Here is a 16,216-nt window from a genome sequence, read left to right on the forward strand (position 1 = left end):
ATGCTATTCATTAGATTTTACAATGTTTGGTATTATTAAACCCTTAATAATAATCTTTTTAGTGAGTGGACGGTACAGAATTAATTAACCCTCATGTGTTGTTCGGGACATTTTTGTCCTCTGAGAGAAATTTTTCTGTTTATTTTGGCCATAACTTTGTCAATATGTGGACAAATTGAATCATTTTTCCTCAATAAGCTTAATTTTACATAAATTTTGTTAATATGATTTTAAAATTTTTCATAGGTCAACGGTACACTGTGGGCAAATTTTACCCCCTAATGTGTTGTTCGGGGACAAAAGCGTCCCCTAACTGTAACGGTTTTAAAAATATATTAGATAAATATTTTTTTGAAATTTTTTTGCATAGACCTTTAAATTAACTTCAGTTCTAATCAACAGTAGTGAAAAATCATTTTCCCCCAAGATTTTAACCCTTTAATCACCAATTTTATAAGGGGTGGTGCTGAAAATTGAAAAAAAAAAACACAAAATGGCTCATTTTTAACAGAAAAGGTGAATGTGGACTGGATTCTTTTTAACCTTTATTACAGTCTTGGTCATGTCAAACATCAGTAAAAAAATTGACTTTATTGCATTATTAGTTTTTGCACAGCACTGGATTTTCTTTTTTTCTCCCATTTTGTCCCATAGACTTACATTATAAACACACTTTTTTTGACTGCACAGCCATGGCACTAAATAATCATGCATTCTTCATTGTTGGTGGTTTACCCTGTTGGTAGGAGGTAACATTTGTGATTTTTACAGTTAACAACTTAATGACCATATTAACCCTTTACCTGCAGGCCTGTGCTCATGTAGTGTAGTTTCTGGCTTGTATATGGAGTTATAGGGAGTATTTTAGCACATAATTGTGTGTCTACACACTGTGTGTGTATGTTAGAGAGGAAGAGAGCCATTTGCACACTGTCAGGGAAGGAAAGTTAGGAAAATAAAGTTACTAAGTAAGTGAAGTGTACCTAATTCAGACGTACAACGGCGATGCATAAGCATGTAAAATGAAAACATCCAGGAGTTCTGGCGTCTGAAGTTGTGGATGGGTAAAATAGCTGTTTTTTTTTTTTAGCTTTCGGAAAACACGTCCTCCAGTAGAGTGACTTTACTTTTAGGTTAGTGTCTCAGTTGAGATCACTGAATTAGTAAGTGAAGTCTAAGTGCCCCTTTTCCATGGTGTGTTGCGCTCCACACGACCATACGTACATGTGCATGTTACTAAATAGACACCATAGATAGATGACTTGATAACATAATAAATAATCATTGACTAACCAAATCTAATCTACAGTTTAGTCCCCTACTAAAATTAGTATTAAAAGTAGTTTAGTAAAGTAAAGTAAAGTAAATTTGTTGCAGCCCTAAAAGTAAGTGCCAGGCCCTTTGATGCTGAGAGGTTCAGACTAAACAAAACAAAAACACTGGTGGACTTGCATGCATCCTCCTGGTCATTTAATGGTGACAAGAGCAGCAAGCAACATGAAGAGAGGATTCACCTGTGCATGAGTGAAGGATTCACTTGTGAACGAATGAATGATTCACTTGTGAACGAATGAAGGATTCGCTTGTGAACAAGTGACGGATCTACTTGTGCAGCCTTCACAGCTTCACAGCCTGGCCCTTCATAGAGCCAGGCTGCACAATCATTTCCAGAGATTGTGCACAAGTGAATCCTCTCTTCATGTTGCTTTCTGCTCTTCTCACCATCAAATGACCACAAGGTCACATGTAAGACCACTTGCCTTTTTGTTTTGTTTAGTCTGCACCTGTAGACATCAAAGGGCCACACATGCATAGCAACAATTTCTTTGTTTTTGTTTACTATGAAGACTCTGTGGTTGTGTGTACTCACAGACAACAAGATCAGTGTGCAAATGGCTCTCTTCCTCTCTAACATACACACACAGTGTGTAGACACACAATTATGTGCTAAAATACTCCCTATAACTCCATATACAAGCCAGAAACTACAGTACATGAGCACAGGCCTGCAGGTAAAGGGTTAATATGGTAATTAAGTTGTTAACTGTAAAAATCACAAATTTTACCTCTTACCAACAGGGTAAACCACCGACAATCAAGAATGCATGATTATGTAGTGCCATGGCTGTGCAGTCAAAAAAAAGTGTGTTTATAATGTAAGTCTATGGGACAAAATGGGAGAAAAAAAGTCAATTTTTTACTGATGTTTGACATGACCAAGACTGTAATAAAGGTTAAAAAGAATCCAGTCCACATTCACCTTTTCTATTAAAAATGAGCCATTTTGTGTGTTTTTTTTTCAATTTTCAGCACCACCCCTTATAAAATTGGTGATTAAAGGGTTAAAATCCTGGGGGAAAATGATTTTTTTTCACTACTGTTGATTAGAACTGAAGTTAATTAAAAGGTCTATGCAAAAAAATATATATTAAAAATATATTTATCTAATATATTTTTAAAACCGTTAAAGTTAGGGGACGTTTTTGTCCCCGAACAACACATTAGGGTAGTGTTTGCGAACAATCCATGAGGGTTAAAACTTAACAATATTATACTAAGTTTTAATAGTTTTATTATATATTATAAAAAGTAGGCTACAAGTAAAATTTAATTCTATGTAATATATTATTGAATAATAATACATTCATCTACATTCACCTGTGCATTGATTTGAATTTAATCAATGCAAGGAAATACATTTAAATATTCTTCTAGTCTGTCCCAGAGAACTACAAATACTCATAAGATTTTTATTAACAATTCACTTTTGTAGCACAACAGTGTGCACTGCACAGTCTCATTTAAAGCCAAAAACAAATAGAAATTCCTTAGAATTTTCAGAGTTGCAGAAACTTCACAGTGATGATGTGTCGATAAATATGCTGTAGGCTGTAATGCTGCAGAAGATCCCCACTTGTTGTGGCTCTGAATCCACAGACATACACTGCACCTAAGGAAAAAGCTAGTTTTAGATTTGAGAAGTGTCTTTCAGCTTCACACATCCCCGTGTGAAAAGTGAAATTAAACCATGCAAAAATATTTAGACATTTATAGATCCTGGATTTCTTTTAAATTCCAGAGATTGGTGCTGGACAGTGATTTCAAAAGCGCAAAATATTTACAGAAACGTCTTAGGTGTACTCTTTAGCCGTAAAATGAGAAAGGTTTGTGCCTCCGTGTTGAGCTTTTCTGCCCTCCTGCTAAGAGCTGGTGCTACCCGCGTTTTGTACCGCACTAAGAGTAACAAACTTGTGCATGAAAAGAAATAGAATTGCGAAGTTAACAAAGTTAATAGACTGACAAAATATGTGTTCAGGATAGTTGCCTTAACATTTGCAAGTTGCAACGAAACGAGCAAAATGACCTGTGTGTAGGTGACAGGGTTATGGACTTCAGTCAGGTGGTGACAACATTTGATTGTAAAATTGGTTTTCTTATTCCGTTCATTTTTCTTATATTCTCCACTAAATTGGGAAGTGATTTATTGATTTTCACAGGCTGATTAATTCCGGGTTTGTGTTATTTTCGGTCGGCGCGCTCCCTCCCACTCCGAGCACTTCTCCTTTCAGCAGAGACGCACTGAGCCTTTACGCACGACACTGTCAAAGCGCAGATGCCGTGCAGGACTTCAGTGTATGAAGGTTTACCTGTTGGAGCTGCCACCGTCTCTAACAATGATCCTGATGCTCGGTCTGTTGTCTGTCCTCTGGACAGAACCGGCTCGGTGCCTGGAGGAGGATGGAAGCTTCACCTTTGATGGAGACCTCCGGCACTTCGCCGTGGCCAACAACATGGTTTACATCGCTACAGAGGAGAGGCTCTACCAGCTGAACCACGAACTGACTCTGATCCACAGTCTGACCCAGAGAGGAATCCCGAGGAACTGGAACCAACCAGGCCAAGAGCGGTTTGATCGAGTTTCTGAGCCGGCTGAGGGGAGCGCAGCTTTCAGCGTCAACATGTTCTTACCCTTTGTTAAGAACAACTCTCTGATCAGCTGCGGTGTGATCGATAAGAACTGTGGTTACTGCGAGATTCTGGACCTGAAGCAGATCTCCAACCGCCTCCACAGTGAAGCCATCCAGGTGGGATCACTGCGGCGCAGCAACGCGTCCGTCAGCTTTCTGGTGGATGTAGAGACGGGCACGTACATTCTGACCGCGATACAGCGACGCAGGGACGAGTCCAAAGACAGCAGGTGCTCTGATGCAGAGACTGTCAACCTGCAGGACACAGATGATCAGACTGGAGGCATATTTTCTTTTTTTGATAAACATGGCACATCTGTGATCAAAAGTGACGGTGATGTGGAGTTTGTGGACGGATTTCAGATCGGTTCAACCATCTATCTGCTCTCTAACGTACTTTCGAACAAAGTCCGTCTCATTTGGTTTGAAGGTAAAGGGAGCAAAACACAGACGATCAAGTCCCTGCGTGGCGCGACGCTCTCTGATGGAGGCAGCAGACTCGTGGCCTCCTCGGTCATCCCGGGTGGGCAGCAGGTGCTTTGGAGCGGCGTGTTCAGTGTGGACGGAGGACAGAGCAACACCCAGCTGGTGGTGTTTGACATCAGCCCTGATCTCAGCAGAGGCTCAGACACAGATCCAGACTTCTACTACACCAAACCCAAGAATCCAGTGGAAGTGAGTCACATTATAAACAAAGCATTATCATGGTTCATGTAGCCTGAGCTAAACATTTAAGGAGGTGATAGAAAATAAAAATACAAGGTTACTTTGTGGGGTAGAAAAGCGCAACTTATACAATTTAAAGGTAAAGTTTTTATAGGTAAACATGTTCAGATCTTCAACATTTCAGATGTGATATATACACAAATTACTTTATTAATAAAAAATAAAATTGTCTTTATTAATAATGCATTTAAAAGATCAGCCACTGTCATCACAACTGGTTGATGACAACTTAAGTAAAAGTACAATTACCCAGCAAAATATATACTCAAGTAAAAGTAGAAGTGCTGCATCAACAATCCTACTCAAGTAAAAGTCTTAAGTACTTACTTTTAAATGTACTTAGGTAAGTTTAAGTAAGTATTAAAAGTAAAAGTACTCATGCATCGAATACCTATATTTGATTTCCATTGCAAAGGATATCTGAACAGGTTAAAATAATCAAAGAAATCATCTTAAAATTAAAATGGTCAAATATGTAGGTAATTTACATTTTCAGTCCAGAAGCAGCTATGAACAGGTCTGTGTGTCATGAGGCAGGCTGTGGGCATCAAGTGAACAGAGAGGCTGCTAATAAAAAACAGGCATTCACCATTTTTACTGTGGAAGCATTTCTGCTGTAGATTCATGTTATGATTCATGTTAATCAGACATTGATTATTGATTGATGGACTTGTGTTAGCAGACAGTAGCTAACTAGTTAGCTAACTGAGCCGGAGCACCGGCATCATGACTGAGGCTCATTATAGAAACACAGCTGGCAGCGTGACACCACCTCCATGCAGAGTCTGACCTCACATCAGTCCAGCGCTGTGTTCATCAAATGTAACAAGTAACTACAAACACTGTAGAAATGTAGTAGTGGAGTAAAAGTATAAAGTATGCTCTATTACTTTTACTTAAGTATAAATACATAAAAAATTAATTAAGTACTGGTACAGTAACGAAGTACAAATACTTAGTTACTTTCCACCACTAATGACAACAGCTCAGTAATTGTACAATACGTTTTTCAGGTGTCTGACAGCTGACCATCTGTGCATTTCTGTTTCTCAGCCAAAGACCTTGAAACCAGAAAAAGTCCTCTTCAAGCAGAATGACGTGACCTCTGTGCTGGCAGTGAGGCAGAGGGCCTGGATGGTTTTCTTCATTGGGACTGGAGATGGACAGCTCATTAAGGTGTTTACTCATGTTGCTGTGAAAAATACAGAAGTGCAGTTTTTAGAGATATGGTGGTCTGGCAGCACTACTGCTGGCTTAGCTTAGCTAGTGTAGTCCTGGTAACCTCTCCTTGTCTCTTGGGGATCAACAAGTAAGTCAGAGCAGCTCAAACAGGCAAACTAGCCTGCATGTAATCTGACTGCAAGATGGAGGTGTAGAACCTGAAAAACACAACACTGGAGAGTTTAAGCATGGGCACTCTGCAGACATCACTGTGGCCTTTCTGCCTAATCGTTTAGCCTGAGCAGCACAAGTTGCATCATATCCTGTGTATTGGTACATGGCTCAGTGAGGCAACTGGGTGGAAGTGACATGCAGCAGAAAGACCAGTTTACAACACACTTACTATACGATCTGCAGACAACACAGTACATCTCAGAGTGAAACACACCCATAGATGAAGGTTTTCCTCGGTAGCCCTAATAGTGGTGGCCATTAGTGTGTGGTGAGACATAACAAATCCCACAGACACAAAAAGAAGAGCAGTTCTACTTCCACGTCTTCACCACAGTCATTGATTTCAGTAGCATCTGTTTTGTTCCATAAGTGTATGATGTCCTGCTGCTATGAATCAAATCTTTATAACTTAAATAGAAAGCAAATACCCTAGTTACACCTGCATAATGACTAACATTAACAGCACATCAAGAGATTAAATGTGTTTGCAACTGAGAGATACATGTCTCTATGCTTCCAGTGTTGTTATCAGACACTATCTAAGCTAGGGGGATGCTAGTTAAAAGGGTGGACAAATTAATGGTATTTGCTTCCCTTTTTTGTTTAGTATACATTTTTGATCACTTGTGATTTGATCAAATTCACCAGTTTTAATTGCTTTTTTGCTTTTTTTTGCAACAGTATGGTTGTTCATCGTTCTAACAAAGCAGTTTTCTTGTTGTCAGCTTGCTGTTGACAGGCACTATCACACAGCATGTCCCAGAGTGCTCTATAGGACCAGTGATGACCGCCAAGTGTTTCCCAAAATGCAGCTGGATCCAGTGGATCATAAACATGTGTATGTGCCCTTTAGAGAGCAGGTAATCACATCAGGACATCATAATGCCACACATACATGTGCTGTGTTTTGAAGTGTTTCTGAATGTCTTGTTCCAGATGAGACGTGTGCCTGTGTCAAAGTGCGACACATACACAAGTGTGAAGGATTGCTGGTCTGCACAGGATCCATACTGTGTCTGGTGTCAGGCTAAGAACAGGTGAGGGAACAACATCTGCAGCGGACATCTTCAAACTGTGAGAAACTCTGTTAACAAAGGCTTTTCCTTCTCAGCTGCACATTTGAAGATGACTGTGAGGATTCAGACTGGTTGTCCATCCCTGATGATTTACAACAGAAAATGATTTCACACAAAGTTTCAAAGGATCCTGATGGACAGGTACAGGTCACACACACACACACTTGGAATCAGTGGCACCATCAGTGATTGATCAGTCGTATCTGGTCCATTCTCAGATCTCACTGAACATCCAGACACACCTGACTGTGCGTCAGAACATGTCATCAAACTTCGCCTGCCAGTTCTCTGTAGCCACTGTGATGCTTTGTAGCGGGAAAAACCCTCGTCCACAGTTCCCACAATGCACCTGCATTTTCTCTAATAACACCACATTTCCTGCTGATGGTAGGTGAAGTTATTTAATTAATTAAAAAAATTAATATAAATATTATGAGAGTCAGAACTAACTGAAAATCTGTGCTACAACGCATTAGTTCATACAGCTAAAATGACAAAAACATTTTTCATTTTATTTCCACTTAACAGGTCTACAAGTCACAGTACAGATTACACTTGGACAAATGCAGCTGTTGGAGCAACTGAAGCTGACTAACTGCTCTGACATCAGCGGGCCACCGAGTTCTGCTTTGTAAGTCTGTTCATATAAAATAAAGACACTGACCGTTGGCTCTGGTAAATCATATAGATGGATTGGTGGTAGATAGAGGGGGAAATTAGTATCCTCTTGCTCAAGCTATTAACACATTTACACAATTAAAGGTAAATATTAATATATATACAACCTGTGATTATTTACTCTTCAGGTGTCGGCAGTGTATGATGGCTGGGTGTGGATGGAGCACAGACACCAACAGCTGTTCCTGGGCTAACAAAAAAGCAGTGCATGTAATTATATTTTTTTTAGCTGCATTGATACATCAATTCATTCATTCGGTTATGTTAAGAAATGTGTACATTGTGTAGTGATATATGGATTACATGTCAAAAACACATATCTTCACATTAACTCAGGTCCTTGGCAGAGAACACGTTTATTTATTTATAATCCTATAAATCCTGTTAAGTTAAGTTAACAGTAGCCCCAGGTGGTCCTGGATAAACTCTACTAGAACCCTAACTTTCACATAAACCTGCTGAATTCATCTCCTGCAGGTCGGTGTTTGCCAAATGTTGGAGTCTGGGATTTCTGTGAGTCTATCCTCAGTTCTTTTGACAGTCACATGCACTGTTAGCATTCAATAAAAATTGTAATGTGTCAAAGCTAATTATTTGTGTGTGTGTTTCCCTGTCAGAGGCCAGAGATCTCCTCCATCACTCCCAGTGTTGTGTCTTTCTATGGCAGAAACCATGCCGTGTTGTCGGGTCATAACCTCAGTCATGTGATCAGAGTGAGGATTCAGGCCGACATGGACTGTACTTACCAAGAGTGAGTCCACTTGCAGCATATTCCTCAGCATAGACATCGTCAGAAGCTTTCATTTTCACTGGAGCAGCTTTGGAGTAGCTTCTGACTATAGAATGATGCACATCTGGTTTCTCATGCTTTTCCGTATGAGTGCACAAGCTTTACAGTAAAGCAGAGTATTTTTCTGCTTTTCTGTTTTTTACTGAATATTAATAATTGTTGTAATGTGTTTTGCTCAGATCCCCTGTTTGGAACAACACTGGTGTGAATCTCACGTTCCACATTCCAAGCACTGATAAAAAGGGTGTGGTCAAGGTGTGTGTCCTCCTCCCAGACGGTAGCTGCCATGGCAACGGTAAAGTCACCTACCGATCATCACCTTCCTGCACCAACATTGCACCAAATAGCACCTGGATCAGGTAGGCTTTGGAATTGCTTTACTGACAAAAAAATGGACATTAAACAATAATTGTACATTTCTATCTGATTCTGATGCAGTGTTTCTGTACAGTGGCAACCTATTTCTCAGTATTTCAAACATGCAGCACTAAGCGTGCTTAGTGCTTTGCTACCACACTACTATGGTAAAAATACTAAAACCAAGCTCCACTGATGTTATCTTGTTGTGAATCATGTAGTATCCTGCCATAAATAAATGATCGCTACAAAGTACAGATCAGTGCTCAGAGCTCCTGACCACACTTTTTTAAAATTTTTAAAACAACTCAAACAGCTAAAAAAACTTACAGCCACCATTTGAATCTGTCCCCGCTGCTTTGTCACCAACTTCAATAGCTTTTTACTGACGTCTCTTCCAAGAAACAGTGTTATGTTAAGGGCCATCTGGTGAGATGAGAGACAGCCACTTCCCAAAATGTTATTTTTTTCAGTATAAGACTGCTTCCCTTTTTTTGTTGCAGCATCTCAAAGTGTCATTTCACCTCCTTTCTGTACAAAAACCAACACAGATGTAAACATGTAATGTTTTACCAGTTGAAGGTCTACAATTAGTCAGTGTAAGATTCTTTTGTGGGATGACTTCTACATTAAATGACCTCTTCTGTGATTCTGCTGCAGTGGAAAGAGGAAGATCACAGTCACAGGGTCCAACCTGGAGTTTGTAGAAGGAGTCATACACAGCCAGGCCCAGCAGGAAGTCAGTCTTCCCAGAAACAGCAGCTATCAGGTGCATCAGCAGACATGAACAATGTACCACATCAGCTATGTCATTTATATATATATGCTGCAATCTTTGTCATATAAATGTATTGTATGATGCTATATCAGCACCTCCAAATCTGAGGCCATGGTTCTCGAGTTTGTCCTCTCTGGGTGGGAGGAGAGCTCCCACCCCAAGTGGAGGAGTTTGTGTATCTCGGGGTCTCGTTCATGAGTGAGGGAAAAATGAAGCGGGAGATTGACAGACGGATCGGTGCAGCTTCCGCAGTAATGCGGTCGCTGTACCGGTCTGTTGTGGTGAAGAAGGAGCTGAGCCGGAAGGCGAAGCTCTCGATTTACCGGTCATGTCCCACTGGGAGGAGGCCCCGGGGAAGACCCAGGACGCGGTGGATGTCTCTCGGCTGGCCTGGAAACGCCTCAGGATTCCCCCAGAGGAGCTGGAGGAAGTGTTTGGTGAGAGGGAAGTCTGGGTGTCCCTGCTTAGACTGTTGCCCCCGTGACCCGGCCCCGGATAAGCGGTTGAAGATGGATGGATGGATGCTATATCATGTTAAATAAATGGTATTACATGGTGTGATATTATCATTGTCACATGCTGTGTATAACATAATGATTTTAATTCCATGCAGAATCTCGCCTATGACACACCTGCAGCAGGAAACACTCACATTTCCAGCAGCCCTGTGGTTCTAAAAGTAGCCAATCAAACCTTGACCTGCTCCACAATAACCTACTATCCTGACCCTGAGTTTACAAGCTTCACATCCACAGAGACAGGGGACAATGTCCGCATCACAATACAGGTAATTATATCTTAATCACATGTTAACAAACACATGAACAAATTTTGTGTCTTTCTTGCAGAAAAAGGCAGACAAACTGGGGATAGCAAAAGAAGAACTGTCAGTGTGGGGGATTCAAGATGGACAGAAACACCCCTGCATCATGGAAGACAAAGAAACCAATAACGAGACAGACTTTTTCATCTGTGAGATCAAGAACACACCCATCACCAAGTTTCAAAACCTACTGGTAAAACTGCAAATACAGCATACCCTTTGAAGTGATCATACAGTATACAGGATGATGCTGGGTTGTGTGAACCTGTGTGTGAACATGTTTAACTCAGGATAATGTGCAGTAAATATATCTGACCCATTGCTCATTAATGAGACTCCTTACTGGATACTTCTCTTTTTAATAATGTCACCATTACTGTTTTCTAGATAAAGTATGGAGGCATGGATGTAAGACTTGGTCCTCCATCTTTACTACATCAGGTCCTTCAGATTGTGCGCTTCTTGTTGATTCCCTGTGTTATTGCCGGTAGGTGATTATGATTTGTTTATTTTTCTCTTTTTCACTGCACTGTATGCATAACACTCTATTTTATGCCGGGTTTGAATCAGAATCAGTTTTGTTTTTCAGCGCTGGTGATTATCTGTCACTGGCACAGAGGACTCACTGCTGAGATGAACAAGCTGTGACTGTGACACCCGTGTCTCAAGCCAGAGGTGACAGGAACAAGTCCTCTCTTTGGTCTCTCATGTTTTATATTAATTTATACTACCGTTCAAAATTTTGGGTCCACAGGCCAGTTCTACAGCTTCTCTGATCAGCATAACAGTTTCAGCTGTGCTAACATCATTTCACAAGAGTTTCCTAATCATCAATTAGCATTTTTAACATGATTAGCTAACACAATGTATCATTAGAACATAGGAGTGATGGTTGCTGGAAAAGGGCCTCTTTATACCTTTGTATATATTCCATTAAAAATCAGCCTTTTCTAACTAGAATAGTTATTTACCACATTAACAATGTCTAGACTGTATGTCTGATTACTTTAATGTTATCTTCATTGAAAAAAAACATTTAAAAAAAGTGACCCCAAACTGTTGAACAGTAGTGTAAATAGTTTTTAAAAATAACGTTTTTGTATATATTGATCATTTTATATAAATGCCTACCACCATCATAAATAACTAAGCATATTTCCTAAAATGGTAAGTAAAATAAGAAAACTGTATATTAAATTTGCCACCTTCTTTTTATCTTGTGGCCTGATGGTTTTTTTCTGATTCTTATTAGCCTCTTTGTGCATATAGTCAGCATGTTTTCCTTTTGTGGGTTTGACTTTCATCTCTGTAAACATCCCATGTGATCCTCATGGTTTTTTTTTCAGCTTTGGTTTTAGATTTGGTTTTTATACATTGGAATCTGCTCCCTGTGTCCCAGATTTTAGTAGTGAGTTTTGAATGCTTTTGGTCCACATTATCTTTGTTCAGGCTCACCAATCAATGTGTGTCATTGAGAAATAAAACTGTTTTAAAAGATGTACAAGCAAGTCTGAGACTGATATGACTTGTACCAAGCCAACACACACAGCAGCAGAAAATGATCAGGTTTCGCAGACATTCTGGCTGCATATCTTTTGATTTACAGTAAATATAAATCAGTTATTACATTAAACTTTATATAGACGCTTGAAATCAAATAGTTCATAGCTTCACATATTCAACATGACTACTAACAGCTGTGTGTTCCTCTGGTGAGAAAGTGACTACAGATGCTAACATGTGCAGGTTTCTCGCATAAGTCTGCTGAGCAAAAAATAAACAACCACATGTTGACAAAACCACAATGTGTTAACACCAGCAAGAAGAACAAGATAAAACTTTCAGCCAGTCCGTGCTGAAATGTTCTCTATTGCAGATTGTAGATGCACTACAAACACAGCAACAGCAGCACCTGCAGGTAGGAAGCATTTATCAGCAAATTATAATTATGTACACAGATTCTTTGGATTCTGTCTGATTCTCATGTTCATCACTGTTTCTAACAGCTAGAGAACATCTGTAAAGTGTCAACTTATTTCTCAGTATTTCAGGCATAATGTGTGTTAAATGCTTTAATACCAAAATAGCAGGTTAAAAATAATATAGCAAGTGCCATTGATCTAATGTTGAAATGACTCTTGTAGCATTTACAAGTACCAAGAAGTACAGCTAAAAACTCATGTAGACAAAGCGCAGTGCTTTCTCAACAACTTCAATAGATTATTATAGCAGCGTCAATGACAGAGGAGCATGGTTCCTCTTCCTCATGCTTCCTTTTTTGTTGCAGCATCAAGAGTACCAGTTCACCTCCTTTCTGTACTTCAAAAACCAACACAGATGTAAACATGTGATATTTTACCAGTTTAATGTCAGAAGTAGCATTTAGCTGGCCATTAGTAACTGTGAGGGTTAAGCTAACACCATGCTAACCATTTTGCTATCAGCGCAGCTTTATCAAACTATTGAATAACATCATGAAAACACCTTAGCAGGTATAAATAATGAAAGCTGACATTGTTACAAACACACTGTTGTTACAATCGTTTGCACCAGCAACCTATTTTGGCAAAGTTGAAGAAGGATGTTTTATCCATTAAGCTAGGTCGTTTAGCTAGCACAATTTATGATGAGCTAGCTGCGCAATCTATGATGAAGAGTAGCAGTGTCACGGAATTTTATACAAGCAGCATGTAAAACTTTTGACACAGTTCAGGAGTTTTCATCTCAGTACTCGAAAGCTGCTAACCAGAGCTGCCACTAGATGTCACCGTTGTTGTACTGTAGGTCGAGCATGTGGAAAGTTACAGTTTATTGAGGGTAGGTAAGTAAATCCTACAATATGGTAGACTGTGAGTTCTGTTTCATGACCTTTACAAATATAAATATTTACAAGTAAGTGTACGAGTGGAAACCATTGGGCATGAATGTAGCTGAGAGTAGGCCCTCTCCCCAGTCGAATCTCTGTTGGCATCTTACCTCCATTGCACACAGAACTATGACGGTGACAGGTCCTACTCTCCCCTCTAAGGCGGACTGCTTCCTGACCTTGCTGACTGAGACAAGCTGGAAGACAGTGGCTATGTCTGAGGGCGCTGAATATGTCATCACTCCTGTTGGCCTACCATGCGGAGCTGGAGGATGACACATCTGCTTCCCCCTCCACGGAGCGTGTGTGTGGTGACAGATCTCTGTCTGCGACTGCACATGTGCGTTGTCCAAGCTACTGCTGTTTACCGCCCTGCCTACCACCACCACAGCACAGAACCCATTCAACCCCAGTGCGACGCTGGGTGACCAGGTGGTCCCTCCTGCCACTACGGGGGCCAAGAAGAAGAGCAGCGACACCTAGTTGGTGAGGGTGAGCAGGCCCATGCCAGACACCTGTCCCACCCCACCAAAAGGATGCTCTGTTCTCCTAACAAAATACTCCCATTTTCCCACTTTCACTTCTTGATCCCTCCAGTTTGCCTACCAGCCCCGCCTAGGAGCGCTCTCATCTTCCTGCTGGACAGAGTCTACACCCACCTGGATAAGCCAGCAAGCACTGTGAGAATCATGTTTTTTGATTTTTCAAGTGCTTTTGACACCATCAGGCTGGCCCCGCTGGCTGAGAAGCTGACAGCGATGCAGGTGGATGCCCCACTGGTGTCCTGGATGGTGGACTGTCTGACTGGCAGACCACAGTATGTACGCCTACAGAGCTGTATGTCAGACAGACTGATCAGCCACACCGCGGCACCTGGAGTGAGAGCAACCACCTACTGCTCAATGTGACAAAGACAAAGGAACTAGTGGTGGATCTGATGAGGACAAAGGCTCCAGTGACCCCTACCAGCATCAAAGGTCTCAGTGTGGAGGTGGTGGAGGAGTACAAATACCTGGGAGTGTACTTGGACCACAAACTGGACTGGAGTAAGAACATGGACACTGTTTACAGGAAGGGCCAGAGTCGCCTCTACTTTCTGAGGCAGCTGAGGTCCTTCAACATCTGCAGGACGATGCTGAGGATGTTCTATGAGTCTGTGGTGCCAGTGCCATCATGTGTGCTGGTGTCTGCTGGGGAAGCAGTCTGAGGGTGAGGGACATCAACAGAATCATCAGGAAGGCCTGCCATGTTGTAGGAGAGGACCTGGACTCTCTGACAGACGTGTGTCAGAGGAGGATGTTGTCAAAAATAAAGACCATACTGGACTGTCCCTCCCACCCACTCCACACTGTGCTGACCAGCTACAGGAGCTCGTTCAGCAACAGACTCCGACTCCCACGATGCACCACTGAGAGACACGGGAAGTCATTCCTGCCTGTCTCAATCAAACTACTGAACTCTGAACTGTAACAGTCACTTAGACACTGTACATTCACACTGGTACATTCTTGTCATGCTCTTTACTATGTAAAGGCTTTTATACAGTAGTAAATATGTTCTTTAGATACAACTCAAGAATTTAAATGCTGTCTAGGTATTTAGATATGTATTATATATTTCTATTTCATATTTCAATTATCTTTTCTTCCATTGTAATGTATGTAACAATTACAACAATTTCTAAAATTTGTTACAACATTGTAATGTATGTAACAAACAAGAATACCACACTACTTGCACAGTATACTGTTTCTATTTATTTATTCAAATATAGCCTTCATACTGCGCACCCAGCTGTGTTTATAACTGTACATATTTCTGCTACTTTTTCTTATTTATTTTATATTGCAAGCACCTGCCAGTCTGCTTTAACTTTTTAGTTTTTGACTTGTTATATTTTTTTGTAATTCGACTATGTTGTAGTTAGCTGCTGTAACGTAACAATTTCCCTGCGGAATCTATAAACTCTATCTACGGACGCAGTGGCGTAGGAAGCATTAAAAATGTGGGGGGGACACCTTCTGTGGGTGGGTGGTGAAAAAAGTACATCAGTATATTATGAAATATAATATAATAATATGAAGTAGTTGCGATTTCCTGTGGATTTTAACAGGTTGTTAAACTATTTTACCTACAGAAGTAAACACTTAATGACTATTTCACAGACAGATTCAACAAGAAACTAATTCCAAGTGAAACAACAGTTTTGTCAAACATACTGGTGCTACTACACTAACAGCCTCCATATCTGAGGCCTTCTCTCATTTACAGAGACAAAAAACTGGCAAATCCCATAGAAAAATGAACCAAACTGCTTAATGCAGATAATACTGAAACACTAAAAATACTAACTTACAAAAAGATGCATGTCTTTATTTTTATTTGCTTATAAAACTGCTGAATTCACAACAAACCTTGTGGATGTGTTTATAATGATGCGCTGCTATATCTGCTGCATCAGTGTTTCCCTGTTCATATAATGCACCACTGTGTCCTGACGGTCCATCACATGTATTTTATTCTTGCTGATAAGAATAGGAGCAGGTGGCTATGTGCACTGGCTAGGCAAGGCTGAAGCTAGCAGGCTAACAGAAGCTAACCTGGCCTCATTACAATATGGGTTAATGCTGAAAACAACTCTAACTCTCCGTGTCTTTGTTCGGAATCTCCTCATGTCCATTGTGTGTGGGGAGGGAGCCGAAAAGGCAACAACATGTCATCAGACAAATAATACCGCTACTGTAACTGAAAGTAAACAG

At 40.5% G+C, this 16,216-nt stretch overlaps 1 protein-coding gene across 1 annotated transcript; it reads left to right on the forward strand.

Moving 5' to 3' along the window:
* Nucleotides 1-3,540: 3,540 nt before the first annotated feature.
* LOC114432695 (plexin-C1-like) lies at nt 3,541-11,455 on the forward strand. The gene is made up of 16 exons (XM_028400876.1): nt 3,541-4,643; nt 5,748-5,870; nt 6,815-6,949; nt 7,026-7,126; nt 7,201-7,306; nt 7,384-7,552; nt 7,694-7,796; nt 7,972-8,053; nt 8,321-8,356; nt 8,461-8,594; nt 8,813-8,992; nt 9,651-9,759; nt 10,382-10,555; nt 10,617-10,784; nt 10,979-11,078; nt 11,181-11,455. Exons 1-16 carry the CDS (start codon nt 3,636-3,638, stop codon nt 11,237-11,239), a joined length of 2,787 nt encoding a protein of 928 aa, XP_028256677.1. The 5' UTR covers nt 3,541-3,635; the 3' UTR covers nt 11,240-11,455.
* Nucleotides 11,456-16,216: the final 4,761 nt, after the last annotated feature.

This window comes from Parambassis ranga, chromosome 2 (genome assembly GCF_900634625.1).
Source record: "Parambassis ranga chromosome 2, fParRan2.1, whole genome shotgun sequence".
Lineage (NCBI taxonomy): Eukaryota > Metazoa > Chordata > Actinopteri > Ambassidae > Parambassis > Parambassis ranga.